Source organism: Thunnus maccoyii, chromosome 5 (assembly GCF_910596095.1).
Source record: "Thunnus maccoyii chromosome 5, fThuMac1.1, whole genome shotgun sequence".
Taxonomy (NCBI): Eukaryota; Metazoa; Chordata; class Actinopteri; order Scombriformes; family Scombridae; genus Thunnus; species Thunnus maccoyii.
Window position 1 is genome coordinate 7,233,950 of NC_056537.1, and position 24,481 is coordinate 7,258,430.

Sequence of the window (24,481 nt, forward strand, 5' to 3'; positions counted from 1 at the left end):
AACTCAGCTCAAGTTGTTGTTTCCATACGAGAGGTGAGTCTCCAAAATATGTGAACAGATTTCTGGGATTTACAGACACATAGAATTCGCACTTTTTATCTCATAATTAGGATTTTTTTTTCTTTCAAAACTTACATTTCTTCTCATTTGTCCTGATATTTTAAGTTTTATTGTTGTAATTCTGACTTTTTTCTGAGATCTGTTTTTATTCTGACTTTTATCCCCATATTCTGTTCTAAAATTTCAGCTTTTCTCAGCCGATTTTACGCTTAATTTGACGTTCCCAACCCTCATCTGAACCACATCTGACATTTATACCAAAATCATCTAGTTTCCACAGTCGACCCAAACACCAAACTCTGAACTTTAATCCTCTGCTTCTCTTCTATCACACAGTAATAGAGTAATAGAATAATAGAGCTGTGGTTTGGCAACCAGTCAGTGCAGTTAAAGCCACTGGTCAGCAGCCTCATACAGAGGACCATGGAGATATTGTTGGAGTCAAACGACACCCAGATCTCCAGATCATATATGAGGAAAACATCATCTCTCAGGCCAGAAAAATGATTTCTGACCCCACTGTGAATACCAGCTCCTCCCCTCAGGTAGGAGAAACAGATACAAACACTCCTTCATCCTTCAGTCCATTAAAGACATAAACAAACACCCCAGTGGCCGACAGCAGCGAGGGCTGATTGTTGTTATTGATGATGATGTTTGTGTACTGCTCTGTATGGTGAATGTGTAATAAGTGATAATGTCAGGGACTAGTGCAGTAGATGAGATTCTTCACTGTTTTACCTTTTATTGTGAGAATCTCAGAATTATGAGTATTTATGGCACTTTTTAATCATGGTATCTATGAGATGTATGATGTGTAGTCATGCTGAATTATTTGGTGCTGTACAGCAGTAGCATTATGTGTCCAAGGCAAATTTCCATGGGACAATAAAGTCTTATCTTATCATATCTTATCTTATCCCCAAAACTCAGATAATGCAGAATTTATCCTTTTGCGAGACTTTGTGCTCATTATAAGTAGATAAATACATTTCTATGGTGTGTGTGTGTGTGTCTCTCTGTGCGTGCGTGTGTGTGTGTGTGTGTGTCCGTGTGTATGTGCGTGTGTCCCCTCCCCTTCACACCGCCGTCTCTCCTCCGGAGCACCGAGGCGCACAGAGAAGCGACTCCGGCGCGCTGCAGCTCCGCGTCCGCGTTTCTCTCTCCAGGCTTTGCGCTTCCAGACTGCAAAAAAAAAAAAAAAGAAAAACCCCGACTACTTGACGCTTGGTTGCAAGGCTTCCTCCTTATTCCTCCTTTTCCTTTCTCTCGGTTCCTCCCATGCCGCCGTTAAGGCGCTGGATACGGGGCGATTTGTGATCGACCAGGCAGCAGCTCGATGAATATGGCGTGTATCGGGGACGCTGACCCGTTCACCGCTGCGATACCTGCCACCAAAGTTGAACTCACGGTTTCTTGTAGGTGAGTACAAACTGCTGCTGGTCCACCACACTGTCTGCTGTAGTTAGAGATACACAAGACATGTTTATGTGTGTAAAATGATCTAATATTATTCTAATATTTGACACCTGATAAGGAATAACTGTACGCTTCTAACACGCTGGATGGTTGGATGCCTTGTGGAGAGTAAACGCACCAAAAGTCTTACGCGCTCGTTTTTATTGCAGAACACAGTTTACTATCATTGATTTTAAGCCTAAAATGCACAATTGTAATGGTCACTTCTCTCTCTGTATCACAGTAGTGTAAGATGAATGATGATATAGTGGTTTATATGTGGAGTTAAAGGGAAATACAGTCGGATTTTGTGCGTATGTTGGCAGCAGTTCGCCTTTGGATAATCGCCAGATGGAGGTCAGAGTTGACGTGCCTGGTCTTTAATGTACTGTCACATCTCTGGGCTGTAATACAGCTTCCACATAGAGCTGTGAGACTTTACTACATGTTGACAGTAGCTTCTTAAATAGTCACTTTCGGTGTCGGATTATGAGGGAGTATTATTTTAAATTCAGAGGATTTTTGTGCCGGAAAGATGGATGAAAACGTGCGCGAGCTGTGCGGTTCATGCTGTGGCAGCATCCTCTCTGACTGTAGCAGTGATAGTAGAGAGATTTACAGTAGATGGAGATGGGAAGTAAGGAAGGAGGTGGAGGGGAGGGAGGAATTTCTGGATACTGCAACTGGCTGATGAGACTCATTTAGCCACCTTTAATTATGTGTTTAAATGAATATATTTACTGTATTTAATCATCTGAATTTCAATGCATCTCTATCTATCTATCTATCTATCTATCTATCTATCTATCTATCTATCTATCTAGAGCTCAGACAATTAGTAGATTAAATGATTAGTCATCACAGTAAATGATTCTGCCAATATTTTGATAATTGATTGATTGTTTCAGTTAGTTTCTCCAGTGTGAGGATTATTTGTTGTATATGATAGTAAACTGAATATATCATCTGAAGACGTCAACATGAGCTTTATGAACTTTTCTGACTGTTATAGACCAAACGATTATTTGACTATATTAAAAAATGATTAACAGATTCGTCAGTAAGAAAGATAATTGTTAGTTGCAGCTCTTTATACAGTATCTGTCCATCTATCTACTGCATCTCTTCATGCTTAGAGGTGGGCGTTATACAGCTTCTGTTTTACATCATCGTAAACCAGTCGTTGGGTTGGTCGACCAAAACGAGACATTTGAAGATAAAACCTTTTTTCACAATTGTTTTATAATTTCATAGACGAAACGATTAATCAAAACAATAAGATTTTTATCCTAATAAAACTCAATTAGACAATTGACTAATTCACACACACATTCATTGACTGATGACACAGCCTTCGGGAGCAGTTTGGGGTTCAGTATCTTGCCCGAGGACATTTTGACATACGGACCGGAGGAGCCGGGGATCGAGCTGCTGATCTTCCGATTAGTGAACGACTCGCTCTACCTGCTGAGCCACAGCCGCCCCAATTTATCATATCCTCCCATTTGAGAAGCCACCACCATCAAATCTTTCTTTAAAAAATGACTAAAACAATTTGCAGATTAATTTTCTGTCGTCCGACTGAGTGATTGATCGACTAATCGTTGTAGCTCAAGAGGAAATAATTGGCACATAGTCAGTTGCAGTCCTACATCATCAAAGCATTCAGTGACCAATCCTGAATCTGCATCTGTTATGTTTCTAATCTCTTCTATTCAGATTTTTCCTTTAATTTGTCACCTGTCTGTATAATTTCAATATAATGATATGAGACAGTATTATGTGGGATGTGCAGTAGCTGAGGATTTCTCTCTGCCTCCACTTGCTCGATCACTGTATCACATCATTTTAACTAAAGTTTCATGTGTGTAAACTCATGAGGCCACAAGTAACGATCATTTCTAGATTATTAATCATCTGTCGGTTATTTCCTGAATGTTTTATTTATCATTTTGTCTATAAAATGTCAGGAAACACTGGGAAAATGTACATGATCTTCAGATAGTTTGTTTTCCCTGTCGTCCAGCTCTGTACGGTAAGAGTTAGGTTGTGCTTTCATGATATTATTTTACCAGAGAACTCAGTCTTGTAAACCTGGTTTGAGACATAATGAACAGAAATATACAGACTTTGGACTAAATTATGTTTCCACTGACCTAAAGTCACCCGGCTGCTGCAGAAAACCGACCTGTTGTTGCTGTTTTATGTCGGTCTAAGATAAAAGCTTGATAATGGCTGGACAGAAGAAGTCAGTCTGGTAATGACCTTAATGACTTTGAGATCAGAGTCTGTGAAGACGTACCCTCCAAAATGAGGAAGCCACCATCTGGACAAAATAATTGTTCTTTTGAAACGATGGCATTATGACAGAAAATTTCTTTTGTTAGAAAGAGTTATGACTCATCTCTAGTTTTCTTATAAAATGCTGCTCTTACAAATGCAACATACTGAATAAGCTCTTGATCATGTGACCGTGAATAGTTAGTAGTTATAGATGATTATAGATGGATGGATTAGTGTTGCAGTGCAGCATTTCATGAATGCTTTACAGGAAAGGAGTTTTGAGACATAGGGTCATTAAGTAATGCATTGTTTCTATTAGTATCAAACAGCTGCCAGTAGGAAATGGACCCATGTAGACAGGTCTATAGCAAGGTGTACGGTGGCCTGTGATGGACAAAAAAGCAAAAGTTCTAACTGAAATTAAATTGCCTTTTTTTTTTTTGGTCTGCTACATTAAACATATCTTTGCTATAAATCACTTTTCCTACATTCTCTGAATCCAAAAGGGAGAAATTAATATTTTAAATTCTTTGGTTTCATGATGTCGCTCCCTAGTGTTACATTATTATTGCTCTGTCATCCACCAACCTTGTCCCCTAGAAATAACGTTCATATACAACTAATTTGAGCCAGAAAATATGTTTGGCTAGAAATGTACGTTTTCTCTCAACATAATGAGAAAATGTTGTTAATGAACGTATGAGTGAAATGTTGAGAGACAACGTACTTAGTTTTATTTTTCTTCCACTAAAATATCTGATTTTGCAGCATCTGCTAGTAGAAACTACAACAATATTAAACTTTTTATGGTTATGATTTGTTTAGATAATGGCAGCACTTGGTTAAGGTTAGGGAAAGATTGTGTACTGAAAAAAGTTTGCATTGACTTGAAGCACAACATGTTTTGAGCCACACTGTGATCTTTCACTAACTTTAACCTTAAAGTGCTTTTGTTGACTAAACCTAATCATACGCATGACTCAGGATGCAAACTCGGGTTTCTGGTGTCAAAGTCCTGCATCTTGCTTATTTGGGTGAACTGACCCTTTAAGATACTGGCTGCTTCTTAGGGGGGGGGGACTGTATGATCCTGAAAGTGATTTTTAAAAGCTCTCTGGCCAAATGATTATTTAAAGAGCAACTTTAAAGGGAACTTCATTCATCATATTTACATCAAAATCAGTTCACTAGTCATGAAGAAGGTCTTCAGTTAGTCGTAAAAATGTTATCTTGGGCTCGGAGGCTACCAGTTATAACAGAAAGTCAGCATTATGTACTGATTGTAAAGTTTGTTAGATATTGCCATTTACTGTACAGGGACCAATGTTATATATTTGTATAATGGGAAATGTAGGATTCCAATTTTTTTGGAGCATGTGGCTCTTAATCTCTCTCAAAAAAAGTAATTTTCTATGCACTTATGTTTAACTTGCACTTGTGAAAAGTGGAACTGAGTATTGAGGCACTCGTTCTCGAAGGTTTCTCCTTGATCTGTTGCTTTGCTTGTACCTCATTTGTATGTCACTTTGGAGAAAAGTGTGAATGTTCGTAAATGTAATATAATGATCAGGGACTTAAATTCAGGCTATCTCAGCCTTTGCTGCGCCAATTTTGACTGTCACAACAACGCTTTTCAGCCTAGTATTAACTGTTTAAACAGTCTGCATAGCTTTTGATAAAGTTCCACATGGGGTTATTTTGTTCTGGGTAAAAGTTTGATTGAATGCACCTTTTAAAGGATAGGTTCTGTTTTTTTTAAGTCTGGCTTAATACAATACTGACATGCTCATATCTTGGTCGCAGCAACAATTCCTACCCTCCACTCTGAAGCTATTCTCTCAGAACTCGACTACACCATAAGGGGAAAATCCATAGCCCTTGTTCTGTGTAAAAATGTATTCAGAAGTTTGGCTGAAGCTAATGTGATGCTTCAGCAGTCTGAGTTGGCTAAATCAAATCGATATCTTCCAAAGTTTAAGTCTGTTTAGAACAGAATTCCCCCTTTTTGTTTCCCTGGAACGTTCCTTGCCAAGCTGCACCGGAGGGATACATTCTAGTAGTCACGTGTAGATTTGTCGCCAGCTTTTTACTCACACGTATACTGTGTGTTTATTTACACTTAACCCCCCCGTCAACTGTTGGCTGGCAACTGTAGCCGGTGATGACGTGACCATGTTCTTGCAGCTCCTCTTCTACTGAGCTGTACAAACGTGGTATTTAAGTCCAACTCGGTCCTATCAGGAAGGAAATCTCAGGACAGCATTTGCTCGTCACTTGTTTCTTTGATCCATATTCCAGGTCTTATTAGACGCAAAGGATAACAGCTGGAGAGTCAAAGCACGTTGTTACCAAAATATTTGTAAGCAAAAATACTCCAGCTCAAATCTGCAAAGAAAGAAATTCACTTAGAAGTTTACTCTGAGCACATCTTGAGTAGTAAAAGCCGGATAACGTCAACAGACTTACGCCTCACTACCAGAATGTTTCCCTTTACTGCAGCTCAGCGAGGAACTTAATTTCGCGGAAACAAAAAGAGGGAATTTTGTTCTAAACAGACTGTAACTTTAGAAGATACCAACTCCATTTAGCTAACTCAGACCGCTGAAGCCTAATTTTAGCTTTAGCCGAGCTTTAGAACGAGGGCTGTAGATTTTGTCCCCCATTTTTTACAGTGTAGTCGCACTCCAGGAGAATAGCTTCAAGGTCAGTATGGAGAGTAGGAATTGTTGCAGCAAGTCTCATTTCCACATATATACGAGCCCATCAGCATTGAATTAAGACAGATTTGAAAAAACCAAAACCTATATTTAAAGCTCTTTATTTCACTCACTACATAGGAAACTCTAGTTAAAACATGTATGCTGAATACCAGTGCTCTGATGTTTTCATCTGTACGCTGCAGTGATCAGTAGTTTCCACGGATTAATTGTTCAGTTTGATTATTTTTATAAACAAAAAACATCCATGAAACACAGATTTTAGCTGCTGGTGGAGTGGACACCATCAGCAGCCTCAACAACACATAATTCACCAGCCCTGAGCTGGTGGGTGGTGTGATTTTCCCACTTTGGTGTCTCTGCATGTCGGCAAAGCTACTGAAGCATTCAGTCTAGATAGATCCCATCTTTCAGTGAAAGCCCTCCTTCACTCAATAAATCCAAACCATCGCCGGACTCATCACGTGTTTATTCAAGCAGAAGAAGTGACAGATTGATTAACTCAAGTCCAATATTGTGCATCAGTGAGAAGAAAATCCCACAGTCTGCTGCAACGGTACGCACACAGCCGTTTGACTGATGAATGCCTATCACTTCTGATCACAAGGCCTTGATGACACACACACACACACAGATGGAGTTTAGTTTTGTGCAGAGATAGTATACAGCGAGGCTCGCAGGCCTATAGAGCCGCAGAATCAAACGAACCCTGCAGACGTTTGGTCCTCGGAGAATGTTTGTGCACAAAGACGTCGGTGTGGCTGTCATCTGATCTGAGTGGTCCACAGCAGAGAGATAGCCCTGACCTTTGGGCACAAAAGGTACGAAGTGTATTCCGTCGAAGAATTGACGTGCTGTGATGTGGCTGTATTGAAGCCGGACGCTGACCTGCTGAGAGGCCGGTCGATGTGTCACAGCCGATGTTGCACTTTCCACGAGGAAGGTGAAGAAAGAGACAGAAAGACTTGTTGAGGCAGAGAAGGAATCCTGTATGCATGTTTCTTACGTTAGTGCTCACACATGCACGGCCAACACGACTGCAATAATATGCAGGTTTATCAGACACACAAATTTCAGCCTTACAAGATAACAGCTGATTGATTTAGTCCCAGTGTTTGAATTCTGGAGATGATATAGAGTACGGCTGCCACCAATGATTAATGTCATTGTCCATTTATCATTTATTTTATGAAAGGTCCAAAAATTATGAAAAATGTTCATCACAAGTTCCCAGAGCTCAAGGTCAGCACTCAGAATTGCTTGAATTTTGTTCAGCCAACCGTCTAAAACAAAGGTATTGAATTTATAATGACATAAAACAGAGAAAAGCAGCTAATCCTCACATATGAAAAGCAGGAGTCATGAATGTTAGTGCTATTTTTTCTTGATATATTATAGAAATGATTGCTCTAGGTCTGCAACTAACGATTATTTTCATTATCTAATAATCTGCAGATTATTTTCTAGATTAGTCCCTTTGAAAAATGCCCATTATAATATCTTAAAGCTCAAGGCGTCTTCTTCAAAATGTCTTGTTTTGTCTGGTCAACAGTCAAAAATCCAGATATTCAGTTTACAATCATGTACTGTATATATAAATTCTCATATTTGAGAAGAAGCACCCAGCAAGTGTTGGCATTTTACAAATGGCATTGTTACTAAAATCACTAAAATGATTATTTTATCATCAAAATTGTTGCTGATTGATTTCTGATGATCAATTAATCAATTAATTGACTAATCGTTGCAGCCCTTGATTACTCAATAATTAAAACGTGTTGATTTATTTTCTGGTGATTGACTCATGGGTTAATTAATTCAGTTTGAAGAAGCAGACAAGCGGTCAGAAACTCTAAAATGTTCCTGCTGTTGATTCAGTTTTCCAAAACAGTCCCAGAAAAACAGATATATTAATTTTCTGCAGATGTTCAACGATTGCCAACATCAAAACATTGACAACCCCAGGGGATTTTTGTTGCTGTGTCCCCATATTACCTGCCTGTCTCTAATATCGTCTTTCAAATAATAATAATAATATTAACTCTATATATATAGTACTTTACAAAAACAAAGCAACAAAGTGCTTTACAATAAAAGGAATGGGGAAGGAACAGGGTGCTCTGGTAGTCCAACACCCCCAGTTTAAGTGTGGCTGGTGACCTTTCATTCCCCATCTCTTTCCTGTCATCGCTTTACTCTGCTATCTAATAGAAAAGACAAAAAATACGCCCCAAAAAATAATTTAAAAAAAACTATGAATTAGAAAACTCTAACAGCTTCTAATTAAGGCTGCAATTCATAACTTTTGAAAATTCTGAAATTTGTTGAAAACCCTGATGTGTAGGCTTTAAAACTCTGCTTTTCAAGACTCCTAGTTGTATAGGGCCTGGGGACACTGAAATAAATGGGCTCGAAGCATTGCCTGCACCAATTTTTACAAAGATTGTCTCATTTTTCTACAGTCTGAATCATTTTATTAAAATAGTAAATTGAAAAATCCTATAATCACACCAACATTCTACACATAGGGGCTATAAGCTGTAGATTAAGTTTGGTCTTGTCTGACTCACCAACTTCTCAACCATCATCCCAGAGTTATATCCCATCCAACATCGTGTTTTAACCATAAAATGTTGAATAATGTGAGGGAGACACCATCAAACTGCTATCAGTGCTCTTTCAAGGGGAACATCCTGCTCCACTTTGTATGCCATTGTGGCTCCTCCAAGTGTTATTGTGCTCTGCAGTAGCGTTTCCTCAGAAAATTAAAGCAACATTGTGCAACTATTTTACCTTAAAATAACAGCTTCAAAGTCATTTTGATGGTACACTGACTTGTAAAAGGGAGAGCGGCCCCTTCTTTCATTCCCACTCTGCACCCTGAATGCCTGTTCTTGTACTATTTAACTTGGGTTGAGAGGGTACAATCACCTGCGAGAAATAGTAGTTAAATGGATGTAACTCAATTTCCTGCTGCTGCTGTTTCAAAATAAAGTCTTTCCACTGACAAACTAACTAGGAAATGAAATGTGTTTATTGCTGAGTTAGTGGAGCTTCATTAGTGGAGCTATTTTTCAATAAAAACAGGATGACACAACAAGATTTGGAGATATTTGTTCAGTGGATCAGTTAGAAATACTGCAGAGAGGAAGAGTACAAGCAGAAACAGCCACAGTAGCCATGTTTTCATTAGATTTGCAAGAGAATTTGAAGTGAATTTTTGAAATGTCACAAGAAGGAAAATGCAAATTAGGTATGTTTCCATCAAATGGTTTGAAGCGAATAAACTAGGCGACCGAACGCATAGTTTTGTCAGAAGATGGTGGTAATAATCCGCCAGTAAACAGAGTAGAAGAAGTAAAGGTTGTCAACCAGAAACAAAACAAATAGTTATACTGCCTTGATGAGAGAAATATAAAAAACAACTTATTTTACCTCGTAGTGAGGGTACCGCATTATTGTAACTTGAGGGAACACTATTTGAAGAGGAACAGACTTCAACACTTACTGTTGTGACATCCCTCGCTGTGTTTCTGGCTGATCTTATTTCCATGATTGTAAACATCTGAACCCACAGCAGTTGTGTGCTAAAATGTAGTTGCTAACAGCTAGCATTATACTGACTGACTTACGTTACGATCCACATCGTCTTAAAAATAAGTAAAAATACAGTATGGTGGCTGCCAGTATGTATCTTAGTTCGGTTGATAACGATATAGTTACATATTGGCGGGATAACAAGTGATTGTAATTCACTGAAGGGTTCCTCATGTGAGTCAGATGTTGCTTATTAGCTGAAGACCCATCTGCATGTACTCATATAGATGTTTTCATCAGCGGTAACTTAACACGGTTCAGATAAAGCTGAAAGCAATCAAGAAACAGTAAAATAAGGCTGATATCTGAAAGTACAAACTTGGCAGCAGAGGCCTCTGTTGCTGCTGCTTAGCAGATGTTACATAGTCTTGCTTTAAATCCACCCAACAGTTGATTGTTCTTTTGGTTGCTGCAGGGGAAGCAGATGTTTAATGTACCGCTATGTTATGTATGCCTGCAAGCTTGTCATATATCCTTTGTGCTTCTTGTAAAAGTGAGGTGTTTCAAGATTGAGTAATAAATCTTGACTTGACGTGACTGAAAATGTAACCAAATGGTAAATTTGCATAAAATTATACAGTTAGTCATGATATGTAAATGAAATGTCTCAAATCCTCACAGTTCTGCTTGTCTCAGTTCAAGTTCAAGGAACAAGTCAGCAGGAGAGATATGCGTCCTCCCCTCAAATCCTGTCATCTCCAAGAAATCCACTGACTTGATGAAGAAAGAAGAGGCCTCAGGAAGTTGTGGAAAAAAGAAACAGCAGAAGAAAGAGAGAGCAAAAAGGAGAAAGCGAGAATAGAATTTTACAAAGATCCCTTTAAATTTCACAAAAGAGAAAAGCGGATCCCTGAGAGCATCAAAAGAGGAGGTTGAAGGACATCTCAGAACCATCCACACTGACAAGCTAAAAGATTAACTGATTCTTGTCCCAGCTGACATCCCATCAATCTCACCACCATGATGCGGGGTGCACCATCTCCACCCTGGCCTTCACCATGGCAATGGAGCTCATTATCAGTATCTCAAAATGGGTTGAGATGGCTACAACGGCTACAGTTTGGTCAGAGGTTACCACCGATACGAGTCTGTATGGACAATATATCAACAGTGACGACAACTGTCCCTTGCACCAAATGACTTCTGGAAAAGCTTAATCAAAACATCACATGGGTAAGGATGAAGATCAAGCCCAGCAAGTGCAGAAGCATCTCCATCGTCAAAGGTCAAGTCATAGATGAAAGATTTCCATAATGCTTAAGTCCTGCCTGTCAGACTGTACAGGAACGGCAAATAGGAATCACCAATTGCAAGTCTTGTGGAAGAATTCAAATGCACCAAAGCAAGGTTGGTCATAGGAAGTTGCCAAGAATGTCTGGAAGACCAAGATTTCCCCTGTAGAAGTGGGATGCAGGAGATTTGTTGCTACATCTACGATCAGTCTGTTGAATAAAATGGGGGTGAGGAGACGCTCCCTCCAACAAGCAATCAAGTCCTTGTCAAATGCAGCAGAAAAAAAGCAGCAGGATTTGGATTTAAAAGACAACAATGGGGCTGCAAGATGAAGATAGGAGGGTATGGAACTGAGGGGGGTGTACCTGGGACACCAGGTATCACTGTTGAGCCCTCTGGAGATGTTGTGGGCTTATCGATGAAACATCAAAGAAGGAGAGTGCACACCTGATGACCCCGATGACGTACCTACCCTCGCTTTCACCACTCCAATCCCACTGCCATCATCAAGAGTGTCGATTTACCACAGAGATTGAATCATGGAATCCTATTAACTCTACCACATGGTTCATATTTGAGTCAAAGTCATGGAGCTAAAACGATTACAGAAAACACTGTCTGGTCATGAGAAAGAGTAAATTTGGAGATGCAGAAAATCCTCCAGATTTGGACAGTTTGTTTATGTAATATGTCCATTTTTTCAATTGATTTATCTTTCTTTATCTCTTTCTTTTTTCATATACAGTACATATATTGCTTCTTGTATGTTTACTATTTTTATTATAACTTTTCTGTTTATCTGTTTCTTACCTCTCATAAAATTCCATTCAGTTAATTTTTTCTTATTAATTACCTGCTAGATCTGTTTGCTAATAACTAAAACTAAAATAATACAACTTAAAGATCAAACACCACGTTAATGAAACGTTAATGAAAGCGAAATCAATCTTGACTAAACAGATTCCTTGTTTCCCCTCCACTTCACCCTCTCCGTGTTGCTTCACCTCGCAGCTTTGCTACCTAAAGTGTATTGGTCCTTGATCTTACACATCCTCCATCATTTAGGTGGAACAGAGCAAAGAGCATAAAACCAACATATCAAGTCAGTCTCAGGTGGTGGGTCCAAACCACAGGAGGCCCAGTGGGGGTCATGCTGAGTGGATGCATTAATGAGTTTTTGAAGGAGTCATTTGATCTAATTAAGGCACCAGACAGCCACCATAGCTTCACCTGGTTACCTCAGAGAGCCGACATGGCTCCATCACATTACTAACCACCTCACCTCCTGCACCCCCCCCCTACTGCTCCGCTGCTTTCATCTTTTGCGTAGCTGCTTTCCACTATCTCTGTGATTGCTGTGGACAGATTTGAGGACATCCTGTTGATTAGCGTCCAGTGTTTGATGTCTTTTTACTAGGTACAATATGTGTTTTCAGTGCAGATTCTGTGCTTTAAGCTTTAGAACTACAGCAGCAAATGTATTTTAACATATGTAAAGTGGAGATTTACGATGATTTTTAGTTAATATAGAATGTGTATATTGTGCATTTATAGTGGTTGGAGTTGTGTGATTGAGGAGACCAGTGCCAGCTCACCTCATGTTTCAGGTCAAAATATATTCACGTTCACAGTCTCTGGTCGGCTGATGATATTTTCACTGCAAACCGACAATGACGTAAAACAACTGAGCAAATTTCATGATAGACGTTCTGCCTGGATCATGCTGAAAGATACACATCACAGCTTTTAATCATACTGTTTCAGTTTTCTCCAAAGAGAGAATACACCCTAAATACTGTATCTCCACATGGATTGAACAGGGATATTGGCATTAGACCTTTCTTGTAATTTTGACCACCTCGTCTTAGTTGAGCTATTATAATGATTGATTATCATGTAGGGCGTATTTACATTTTTCTGTTAACTTGGTTATGAAACAGATAAGTCCTCTCTATGTTGTCTATCTCTCTCATATATCTGACTGAATATTATCTGATGAAGACGTGAAGATCTCAATAAATTGACAATTTTAGCCTCTTCTTTCCTTCAGATCCTGTGGCACATCAGTTATTTAAAACCTGTTGACTGATCAATTCTTTTTTATTCAAAACCAATAAAAAAGTTTAAAATGTGTATAAAATGATGGACATAACATCTAGAAGTTATTGTGTAGCCTATTAGTTTTGAATATTTCACTCAATAAAGGTGTCGTATGTCCTAAAATTAAGGTTGCAGAACATATAGATAAAATACTTGATATTTTCAAACAGTGTGAGGAAAAACATTTTATTTTATGCCTGCTGAAATTTAAGGGGAAAGTTGTCACAGTTTGAGTAGTTATATAAATAAGATAAAGCTCTGATAAAACCCCTGGAATAAAAACTACCTGACAAAAAAGAAAACGTGAAATCCTCTTGAGATTTTCACAGCAACAGATGAAAGATGAACTAAAATAACAAAATTTAGGCAATAACTCAGTCATGACCCATGTAAATATCATATTCTGATTACATAGATGTTACTTGCTGTAATTAAAGGATGTGCGATATGACAATACGGCCCCATTTACACCTCATATTAACGTGATCTGTATCCGGCTACATCATCTGGATAATGACATCCAGTACATGGGTCAGGTGTAAATGGGGTATATACTGAATATGATCTCAGGCTCATTGCTTTTAATACGATAATCTTACATTAGTAGTTTTAGTACTTACATTTATAGTTGACATTGTGAGTGTATGTGATGTGCTTTTGTGTGTAGCTTTATATTTTGTGTCCTGTGTGTTTTTGTCATGTACTGTTTGTTATTGTGCTGTTATATGTTTTAATTATGACCTGCCGAAGGGATTGCAGATGAAAATTAGCTATAAGCTAAGTCTGGTACAGTACCTCAAATGGTAACATTTATATTTAACACTGTACATGGTCCCAATAAATACATAAATACATTTTGGCCATTATTATGAATCAATGTGCAGGACTGTTTTATGGCAATATTTTTGATTAAGTTCCTTGGTTTGTCAGGTATTTATTTTGGTAATTTAGCTTAAAACAGACATTTCTGTTTGGTTATTTTATCCAAAAATAATTCACTATATCGCAATGTTATCAATTTCACAATATAAAATGACCTATTACATCCATATGGCCCTCTCCTGTTGCAGAATATCATACAGTGTTTAGACAAGAATAAGCAGCATACTGCTTTTCAGTTGACTGTCAGGACAATGATCAGAACAGCTTAACAAGAAAAAAGTAGTACTGTGGTGCCGAAGAGCACTACTTGTTGGTGGTCACAGTGGAAGAGGCTCATGCCTGAGATCTATACAGTAATAGAGATGGATGAAGCTGTTCTGTTGTCAATTAATCATCAATTCTACCTACATCGATTCGATAATTAAATGTACTGTAATAAGAGTGTTTTCACTGTTGACATTGCTTCAGAGTTTCCCAGCAGTCGTGGCTTATTATTCTAACTCTGTTCTCAAGTTCACATGGACTGCTGATGTTGTGACTTTCTCTCTGTGAAGCAGGATTCCTTTAGTTCATTATCGGATGCACATCACTTTCCCCACCACACATACAAACACGAGGAAAATCGTTAAGAGAATGTCTTAAGTGCTTCTAAGGTGGATTGATTAGCGCAGCTCAGAGTTTTCCTCAGACTCAATTGACCTTATTGATCTGGTGTTGTCCTCAAAGCAGGACGTTCATTACTGTGCCTTTGTTTGCAACCTCTTTGTTAGCTGGTTCATGGCTCCGCTGACAACTGCTACTGTCCTAACAGTAAGCAAACCTTTACATTGGCTGCAGGGCTAAATGTCAAGCTTGTGGACTTATGTGAGGTTACGCAATGGGAATGACCACCCACACTGCAATCTGAAGCCCTCTGACTTGCTGAGAAGGTTTTCTTGCTACTTGTGCTCCCGTGGAGCTCGGTGAGCGGAGGCAGGCACAAACACTGCCGGGGTTAATGCTTCCAATCCCACCGAGGCCACACAGGCTAAAAATGTGGGCACTCACATCCATCTCATAGCATGTGTAAAGTTTGTTGGCGGAAGCTGAATAGTTGAAAATTGTTGAGGAAAGTGCTGTTTCACAAAAGTTAGTGTTAAAAATGTTACTGAAATGATCATTTCTGTGGGGAATCCCCCGCTCAGAGCTTTTACTGGTAACTGTGTGGGTGTCATCCACAAAATGTTATTTACAAGATTTCTTAAAGCCTCTACACACCCGTAGTCCATCCACACAGGTGTTTACACTGCTGTCACCTGCTAGACTGTACAGACTGAACTTGACTGACAACTCCCTCAACCTCTTCATTAGGCTGAGGGAGGCTGATTTCAGTTTTTTCAATTAATTGGGATTTTTATTTTGAATGATCCAGTATCGATTCTTGAAATCCAGGGATCAATCAGTCTTTGCGTTTGCGCCTTTACTCAGTAAACATGTGTACATGTGCACTAAATGTTATTAGTATGCGGTGTTTAATTGGTGTAAATAGTTCAGTTAGGCTTGCATGATGTGTACAATGTCTACATTGTGGAAATGAAGTTATTACAGTGTGCACAAAAAGCTGATTTTAAGTTAAAAGTAACAGATGATAGCTGGCTGTATTAGCCATCTTTGTCATGACAGTAAACGTGACGTGAACAGTTGCATTTTACGGGTTATGGTTTATGCGGTGAGTCAGGATGGTTAGCTGACTCTGGCTATCTTGAAGCAGATCTAGAAAATGCATCTATGAGAGGACTGAAAAAAGACACAGCGTTTGTTAACAGGATATTATCTCTGCCTACGAGATGTGAAGCTGTGGACGTCGACTGAACGGTGTGTGGATTCTACTAAAACAAACACAAGTGTTGCTCACTTGTGGAATGTAGAAGAAATTCCCAGGAAAGTTCCCAGCATAAATTGAAAAGTGCTTTTTGCAATATTAGTATTTATCTGATGTCAATGAATCAAGAATCAAATCCAAACCGAATTGAATTGGCCTAACAGCTAACGTTTTATCATTTTTGTGATTTAGAAGCAGACTTTTCTGCCACTTAAGTTGCACATTACCCTCTCTGTTTCCTACAGTATAAAAACAACAAAAAAAACACTCAAAATAATCTAAAAAACGTGTGCTGTATAAAGAAAATAACATACAAAATATATTAAGATGTATCAATAAAAAAAAGAAGTGATTTCCTGTAGCCAGCACTTCTACTCTTATTGTAATAAAATTCAATTTGATCCCGTTTTTATGTGTGGTTGCAAATCTCCAAAGGCGTTTATTCAGTGTTCCCTTTTTTTTTCCAAAAACACATCTTAGAGAATTTCATCTCAATTGCTCTCACAGATGGAAGTTCCCCCCCGTCTTCCCCTCCTTCCTCACATACAGGTATTTAAAGCTCTAGCTGCCATGTTTAGGTGGCTGTGATGTAACTGGTGGGATTTCAAATGTAATTCTGGTGTCAAAGAGGGACCGCTCTCGTAAATGTTTGATGAACTACGAGGCACTCTGCTCGGACCGCCCAGACGTTTCCCGGGCTGCCCGTGGTGGAAAGGGCTTTTTAAAGAGTCGCCCATCTATATAAGAGCCAGGTGGAAGCCCTCGGGTGCACATGAATCAGAGGGAGGTTACCATATCCGTATAAATGTGTGCACTTCTGCCTGTGAACACACACATACGGTTGCGTGCTGTCTTTCATACACTCCTAAGTCTCTTTTTTTTTTCTTTTCCTTCACTGCATCTTGTTCTCTGCCTCTATTCATACTCCTCTGGGAGCCAACAGGGTACAGTATTGCTTTTTATTGGACATTTATCCCATTTGGCAGGTGAGGTCGCCCACTTCTCACTCCTACACAATCTCTCAGACTTTCCGCCAGTCATAAAACACAGCCCCGATATGACTAGGCCCCAATTCCATCGCTTATTATCATTTATTTAAGGTCTCAAAGCCGGAGAAAGGCCGGTGGGTGTGCCCTGACGGCGAGGCAGCGGAGCGTGGTGTTTTACCATCTGGGCCACACTGGGATCAGCACAACACGAGTGCCTGATCTAGATACATCACTAGCCATCAACGGCTTGAAGACACTCGTTGCTTGTCATACAGGACAGGACGGGCGACAGAGTGCTCGCCCCGCAGCTAGCATGATAGCAGGAGACTCTCTCTTTCCCAGCTCTCCCCCTTCATCTCTGTCTCTGTCAGCAGAGCACAATATGCACGAAGTCTCGCTGCCGTGATTATTACAGCATAAAGTGACACCCAGCACAAAAACTACACCTTGTAGGCTGCGAGAGTGACTGTAAAAAGTTTGTTTCTTACTTCACAGAGCATGATGATTGACGTCAAGTTAAATTAATGGCAGCTACAGTCAATTTCAAATGTTGTACAGTAGAAAAACATCAAAATGTCCAGATAAAGTAACTTAGCAAACCTCTGAACAAGCATAATCGCTGTCTGGATTATGTTCACAGGCAATTATACAATCGTTTAGTCTATAAAATGTCCACCACAAGTTCCAAAGACTGTGATGTATTTAGATGTCTTGTTTGATCAATTAATAAAGATATAAAACCAAAAAAACCCAGCAAATCGTCACATTTAAAAAGCTTGAACCAGATACTATTTGGACATTTTGGTTTGATAGATAACCTAAATGATTAATCATTAATAAAAATTGTTGTCATGTAGTTATCAGACGATCATCTAATTGATTGACTAATCGTATCAGCACTACACCAGTGCTCCCATGGCCGTGGAGATTTCTCAGGTCTGGTGGGAAGATCCTTATCATATTGAAATGTTGTCTGTTACTGAAATGTTTCAGCTGCATTACAAGCTCCTTTCTTTTGTCCTGACGTCCCAACGTTTTGCTTCCACTCGATCATCACAGGAAGAAATGGAAATTATCTCTTCTCTAATCATTAACATGTCTTTGTACATAATTTATCGACACATCAAGGTGTTTTTTATTTAGCATGCCTCTGTTCAGACTACATAGCCAATGGGGACCCATTTTGCATGAAAGTGGAGAATCATAATATATCACTCTGGACTCTGAGACGTCGCTGGTTCTGATGCATCAATTTGGAAAACTGTCTTTAGGAGTTGTCAGTTGCAAATCTCCTAACTTCAGGGATGTGCAGGTTTAAAATGAGGGAATATTCTTTTCATTATAAGTGACTGTCAATTTGAAATACACAGTAACAGGAGAACCTTTGAAATCGAATGCAATCCAGTAGTAGTTTTCAGCTCTTGTTGACACGTCATTTGGAGACAGTCAATTGGATTTGTGTCTGTAGTTTCTGATTTTGGTGTTTCCCATTATCCACCCTCTGTAGAGGTAAATGGGCTTTAAGTCTACATAAGCTCTTTGATTTAAAATATCCTTTTTAATCCTGTATTACGTTTTTATGTGGGTCTTTAACTGTAGATTTTTGGGTTAAGTGTCTCGCCGGATTTCCTGCTGATGGCCAATTCACTCATATTATTTAGTCCTCTTGGGTTAGCTCTATGAAACCTTTATGAGCTTTTAACATAAGATTTGGTATGAGTACAAGCTGAGTGAGCGAAGGGTTCACTTCAGCCCCTTTGGGTGTAGTTGGACTCGTCCCCGTCCTCCTCGCTACCTCCTCCTGAGACCTGGACACAGTATATATACTGTGTCCAGGTCTCAGCACAGAGCATTAACCCCACTGCTGCGGCTGCGGCTGACGTAATATCCTGGGTCTCCCCTTTTTGAGACTTAGCCGCCCCTCGGTTTCTTTCTTCTCGGGCCTCAGGCAGCTGTGACTTGTCGTCTCTGTGTGCATATTTAATTCCCTCTGAGCTGTTTAACCGTGGAGTACCTGAGTAGTGCCGAGCATCTGCTCTGTGATGGGACTCTTCGGTGCATTTATCCCTACCCATGCAAAGAGCCAAGACTGGAGTGTCATGTAAATTTGATGGCAGCCTCTGCTGTTGTTGCTGGCACCCAGGGAGCGCAAAAAAGTGAAAAATAGGTCCTCTCCTCTGCTGTTTCCTCTGTATGTTTGAAATATAAATGGGCTCCACTTTAAGCTTGATTTTATAGTCTGTTTAATGTTGTTGCCTCAATGACTGGATGGAATGACTTTTGGTAATCAAGTCAAAGGAGGATTATGGATAAACAAGATGTCGTGGTCAGTGAGGGAGCTAATTAGTCGAGATTTAATGATGCAATAGTTTCACTTTCTTTGTTGAAGTGGGAGAGCTGTGCAATTAATTTTTATGTCAATTTGTTTTCCTGTCTTTCAGACACCTGCTGGACAGAGACACGTTCTCCAAGTCTGACCCTAGTAAGCTTGTCTCCCATCACACACACACACACACACACACACACACAAACATGAACACACATACACCAGCTCCCGGCAAGACTAAAACACACACTCGTATACTGTATGCACACACTCAGATACACGTGGACATTAAATTCTGCACACAAACAGATATATCCACAGACAAACATGCACCACAGGCAGATTTTAAACTGTGCAAACACACACAGTTGCATGCACTACACACAGACACACACACGCACGCACATGCATACTCTGCTTCGGCTGTGTGAATCAGTAGACATTTGCATATGTCAGGGGTTGTATTCGTCACTGTTCTCTGCTCCCAACGTGAGTGAGGGGAACCAGATCATCCTCACACACAAACCAGTCACTTCCCTCCTACAGATTACAGGGACACACACATTCACACATACACACTCCTCACTCCCTTGACAGCAGGGGTTCAATTTGGCAACTGGTCCAGTGGTTTTTAAAGGTCCAGTCTGCAATCGAACCATGATTTGCCTCGATAGAATAAGGTAAAGTGCTCTATTGAAGATATTTCTCCCTTTTAAACCTGCACACTGAGTTCTCAGTTCAGTGGTTTTGTGCCCAGTTAAACATGTAAACACCAGGGCTGAGTATCAAACCTCTTTTGTTACAGACTGAAATGTGTCACAGAGTATTGGATGACTGTCAAGTACTTAACGTTGGCAATGAATGAATGTCCAGTCAGATTTGTAATCTTGTTGACTCAGGTTTTGATCGGTTAGTTCCTGATTTAAATGAAAATGTAGTTAATTTCAGACTGTATGTTCTTTTGGCAAAGTTCTTGCACAGCTTTTTCTTTTTAAACATTTAACTCAAAGTCCACTGACTAGCTTTTTTCTAGAGCTTTTAATCTACGGCTGCAACTAATAATTGTTTTCGTTATCAGTTAATCTGCCAATTATTGTATTGATGAATCAACTGATCATTTTGTCTTTAAAATGTCAGAAAATAGTAATAAAACACTATCATATCTGACAAATAAAAGCATAAAATCCTCACATTTAAGAAGCTTGAACCAGCAAATAGTTGGTATTTTTCTTGAAAAGGAATTATAACAATTAACTTAAACTACAGTTGCAGATTAATTTTCTGTCAATCGACTTATTGATTAATTGACTAATCATTGCATTTCTGTTGTAATCAAATCAAATGTTTCTTCCTCAACGGATGGATTTGTATAACCAACACAGACAAGTCCATAAAGTACCATGAATGAAATCATAACTGAGATTACAAGTCAACAGATCCGTCTCTGTGACTACTGAGCTAACTCCATCTGCTGAGGAAGACTGTGTGCTTGGGCTAAAAGCCCTGGAAAAAGCTAGTAAGTGGATCTTGAGTAGGGATTGTTTTGAATGATTAGATTTCTGATAGTAAGTTTTGGTATCAGTTAGGACTGCAACTACCAATTATTTTTATTTTCATTCAATTAATCTACCAAATATTTTCTAAATTAATCATCTGTGAAACGCCAGAAAACTTTAAAAGATGTCCATCAGAAGTTCCAACAGTCCAAGGTGATGTTTTGAGATGTTGTGTTTTGTCCAACCAACAGTCCAAAACTCCAAAATATTCAGTTCACTATCATAGAAGACTAAAGAAAACAGAATATATTCACACATGAGAAGCTAAAACCTGAGATTTTTTGCAATTTTTTGCTTGAAACATGAGTTAAATGATTAACAGATTATCAACATTGTTGGTGATTAATTCTCTTTCCCAAGTATTGAATTGGCAAGAACAGGTATTGAAACATTTCAAGTAACCCAACCCTAGTAAATACTTAAAATATATCCACTCATACTCAAGTACAGAGGCACACGTGCACACAGACCAGCTTGTAAAGTAGTTCCTTGGTGTTTTTGTCTGTCGTGCCTGCTTTGTTTTCTGTAACAGACTGTGACAGTCCTGTCGGATAAAAGCCCTCTAAAAATAAACACGAAGGGAGGAAATACTTGCTCTCAGATATGTTGAAATGATGAAGTTGAAATCTATGTTCCGTTTTTTTTTACCCTTTTATTCAACCAGGGGAGGTTCGGTTATCATGCACACATTTTTTTTTTTAGCATCGCCTGTCTTCATTTCCGAATCCCTTCTCACGTTACCACCTCGGAGCTGCCTGGTGCACCCGGTGGTGTTTTTAGCGTCGATTGGTGTGTGTGTGTGTGAACCCATAATTGGTGAGCTCCCAGAATCGCGGATTGGACCTTTAAGTGTCAGATGTTGGGAGAGGAGGTGAGCATCCATGCCAGCCCCAACGTTTATGCAAGGAGGCACTTGTGCTGCGTCCATGTCTCTGCTCTGCTGACAGCACTGGCCCCAGTCACACAGCATTAGACCGCCTCAGCAGAGCCACACACACACACACACACACTCAAAAAAAAAAAAAAAGAAAAAGTGCATACATTCAGGGCCTCAGGCAGACTCACGTACCATATTCATATTAGCTTATCAAGCTGGACAACAATCCAGTGTTTCTGTTTTCTACATGTGCTTATACAGTACGTGTGTGTGTTCCAGCTGTGGCTCCTGTGGTGCTTGAATGTGGATGTGCTTGATCAGTGTGCTCCGGCAGATTGGAAAAGGCCATTAGACAGACAGGAACATTAACAAAGTATGCACCGCCGGTATCTACAACATTCAAAGCAGAGATGCTGTTGGAGGCGCTTTTGTCCTGCCATCAGCCTGATGAATAGGAAAAGTTGAAAGTGCGCAGGTACAGATGGGTAGGATGCATCACTATTTACAGCCGTGTGATTGATATATCGCTTTTTCCCCCCCCGCATAATAAAGCGGAGACCATGTGTCGTGCGATGCCTCACGACAAGATTAAAGGATGACTGTATATTCAACCAGCTGAGCCCCAGCTTATTGCACAGCATTCACAGTGTAACATACTGTAAACAACATCCACACTGACAGTTTGACAAAACACAACAAGTTTAGGCACTTCTACCGCCACAGCAGATGCATCATAATTAGGACGTTTGTTCTTTGTGTTTGCACTCAAAAAACAGTGTGACATTTTAAACACGACTGTTTGAAAAGTCATCAGATTTCTACAAAATGTTAGCAATAATATATTATATCTGGTCTTGACATGAGCTTCATTTGAAAAGATGAAATGTCAGTTTTGGGGGGAAAAACATGTAATTCATCAGATATACCTGCTGGTTTTGAAACCGCTGATGTTTTTTTGTTTTTTTTTCTAACTCACAGTCACAACTTTTAATGAATCCATGATTAAGTCAGCCATGTCATTTCATCAGTTGGTGGTAGCTCATACATTAACTCAGGCATAAATTTACAATTAATTAATGCTTTAATTAATGATAATGCCTGTCGCTTCAGTGGAAGGTGTTGCCTTCGTAATCAGATGTCATGAGATGAACACAAGTTCTTTTTTTTAATTTTCATGCAGCTTTTAAAGTATCTGGTGTGTCTGATTGCCCACGTGGGTGTTTTGTATGGGTGTCCCTGCTGACAGGACCTTTATTTTAAGAGTTCTTATGCTACATTTAAGTAGTTTCACCTTTTGGCTCCAATGAGTCTGCAGATAAAATGTAAATTGCTGTCTTCATCACTAAAGCTTGAAAGTTAATCTTTTTTTCCCCACTAACAACACACTATATAGACTTCCACATTAAATTCCTCATGAAATACTACTGAACAGAGGACGTGAAAACAGTAAATGATGCCAGAATGCAAACATTTCAGTGCTTCATCAGTTCTTACCACTGCCTTGACATTAAAATACACTCAAAAACTCCCTCCTACAAAGATGCTTGAATGTTAACACAGAGGAATTTTCAATGCTTATTTATTTATGTATTTATTGGGACCATGTGCAGTGTTAAACATAAATGTTACTATTTGATGTACTGTACCAGAGTTAGCTTATAGCTAACTTTCATCTGAAGTCCCATAGGCAGGTCACAATTAAAACATATAACAGCACAATAATAAACAGTACATAGCAACTACTACTGTTATGACAGGAGTAGTACTGGTGAAATGATTTGTTGTTATGTCTAGAAAATGAATTAAAAATAAGGTTTATGGCTATGCCAGGAACTTAAAAGCTACCTTTGCTCATACACCTGAGTACATACTGAGTCCCAGTGAGTGCGACTCCAGTGGCATAGCTTCACTTGGTGGTTTCAGTTCCTAGAACAACTATTCCTACTATTTCTTGGTCAGGCGCTGTTACTTCCTGGAATCAGCTGCTTGCACGGCTCCAGTGACAACAAAACTCCAGGGGCTAGATGCCTAAAGCTCTGTGTAGATTCATGACTAAAATTGAGTGTATGCACAAAGCCGGAAATATGCATACATTAATTTCATCAGATTTTTAAAGCGGTGCTTACTCATTGTTCTGTTTTATAAATCTCATCTCAACCAGCTGTTTTCATATCAATACGCCGCCTGCCCCACCAGTCTCCAGAGCTGTCAGTGAAACAAGAGCAGTTTCACAGATTGTGTTGCAACGGCGAGATTCTCCAACAACCAGAACAGCTGTTATTACATGCGACTCCGTGGCTCTCTAGAGCGTCTATATCATTAATTCATCATCAGTAGGAATATCTCAGAAATTTAATCAATGATTAGTTTGTAGCGCTCATATCTAAACCAACTTTACAAGATGTGTCACAACTGAGGATAAAATAAAAAGAATATTGACAGCAAAATAAAATGTTGACTCCTATGTAAATTAAAAGAATGATAAAAATGAATCACACAAAAATTATTAATGAATATTACATTTGTAAATGCACCTTTGATT

General features: G+C 39.3%; 1 protein-coding gene across 2 annotated transcripts in view; it reads left to right on the top strand.

Annotated features, from left to right (window-relative positions):
• Window positions 1-1,208: 1,208 nt before the first annotated feature.
• LOC121897490 (copine-8-like) overlaps window positions 1,209-24,481 on the top strand; it is a 70,002-nt gene continuing 46,729 nt past the window's right edge. The window contains exons 1-2 of one of the 2 annotated variants that reach the window (XM_042412011.1): window positions 1,209-1,482; window positions 19,622-19,662. In XM_042412011.1, the coding sequence (XP_042267945.1) occupies window positions 1,400-1,482; window positions 19,622-19,662 (124 nt within the window). In that variant the 5' untranslated portion in view covers window positions 1,209-1,399. The remainder of the gene's footprint in view (window positions 1,483-19,621; window positions 19,663-24,481) is intronic. The other variant, XR_006096231.1, reaches the window with a different exon arrangement.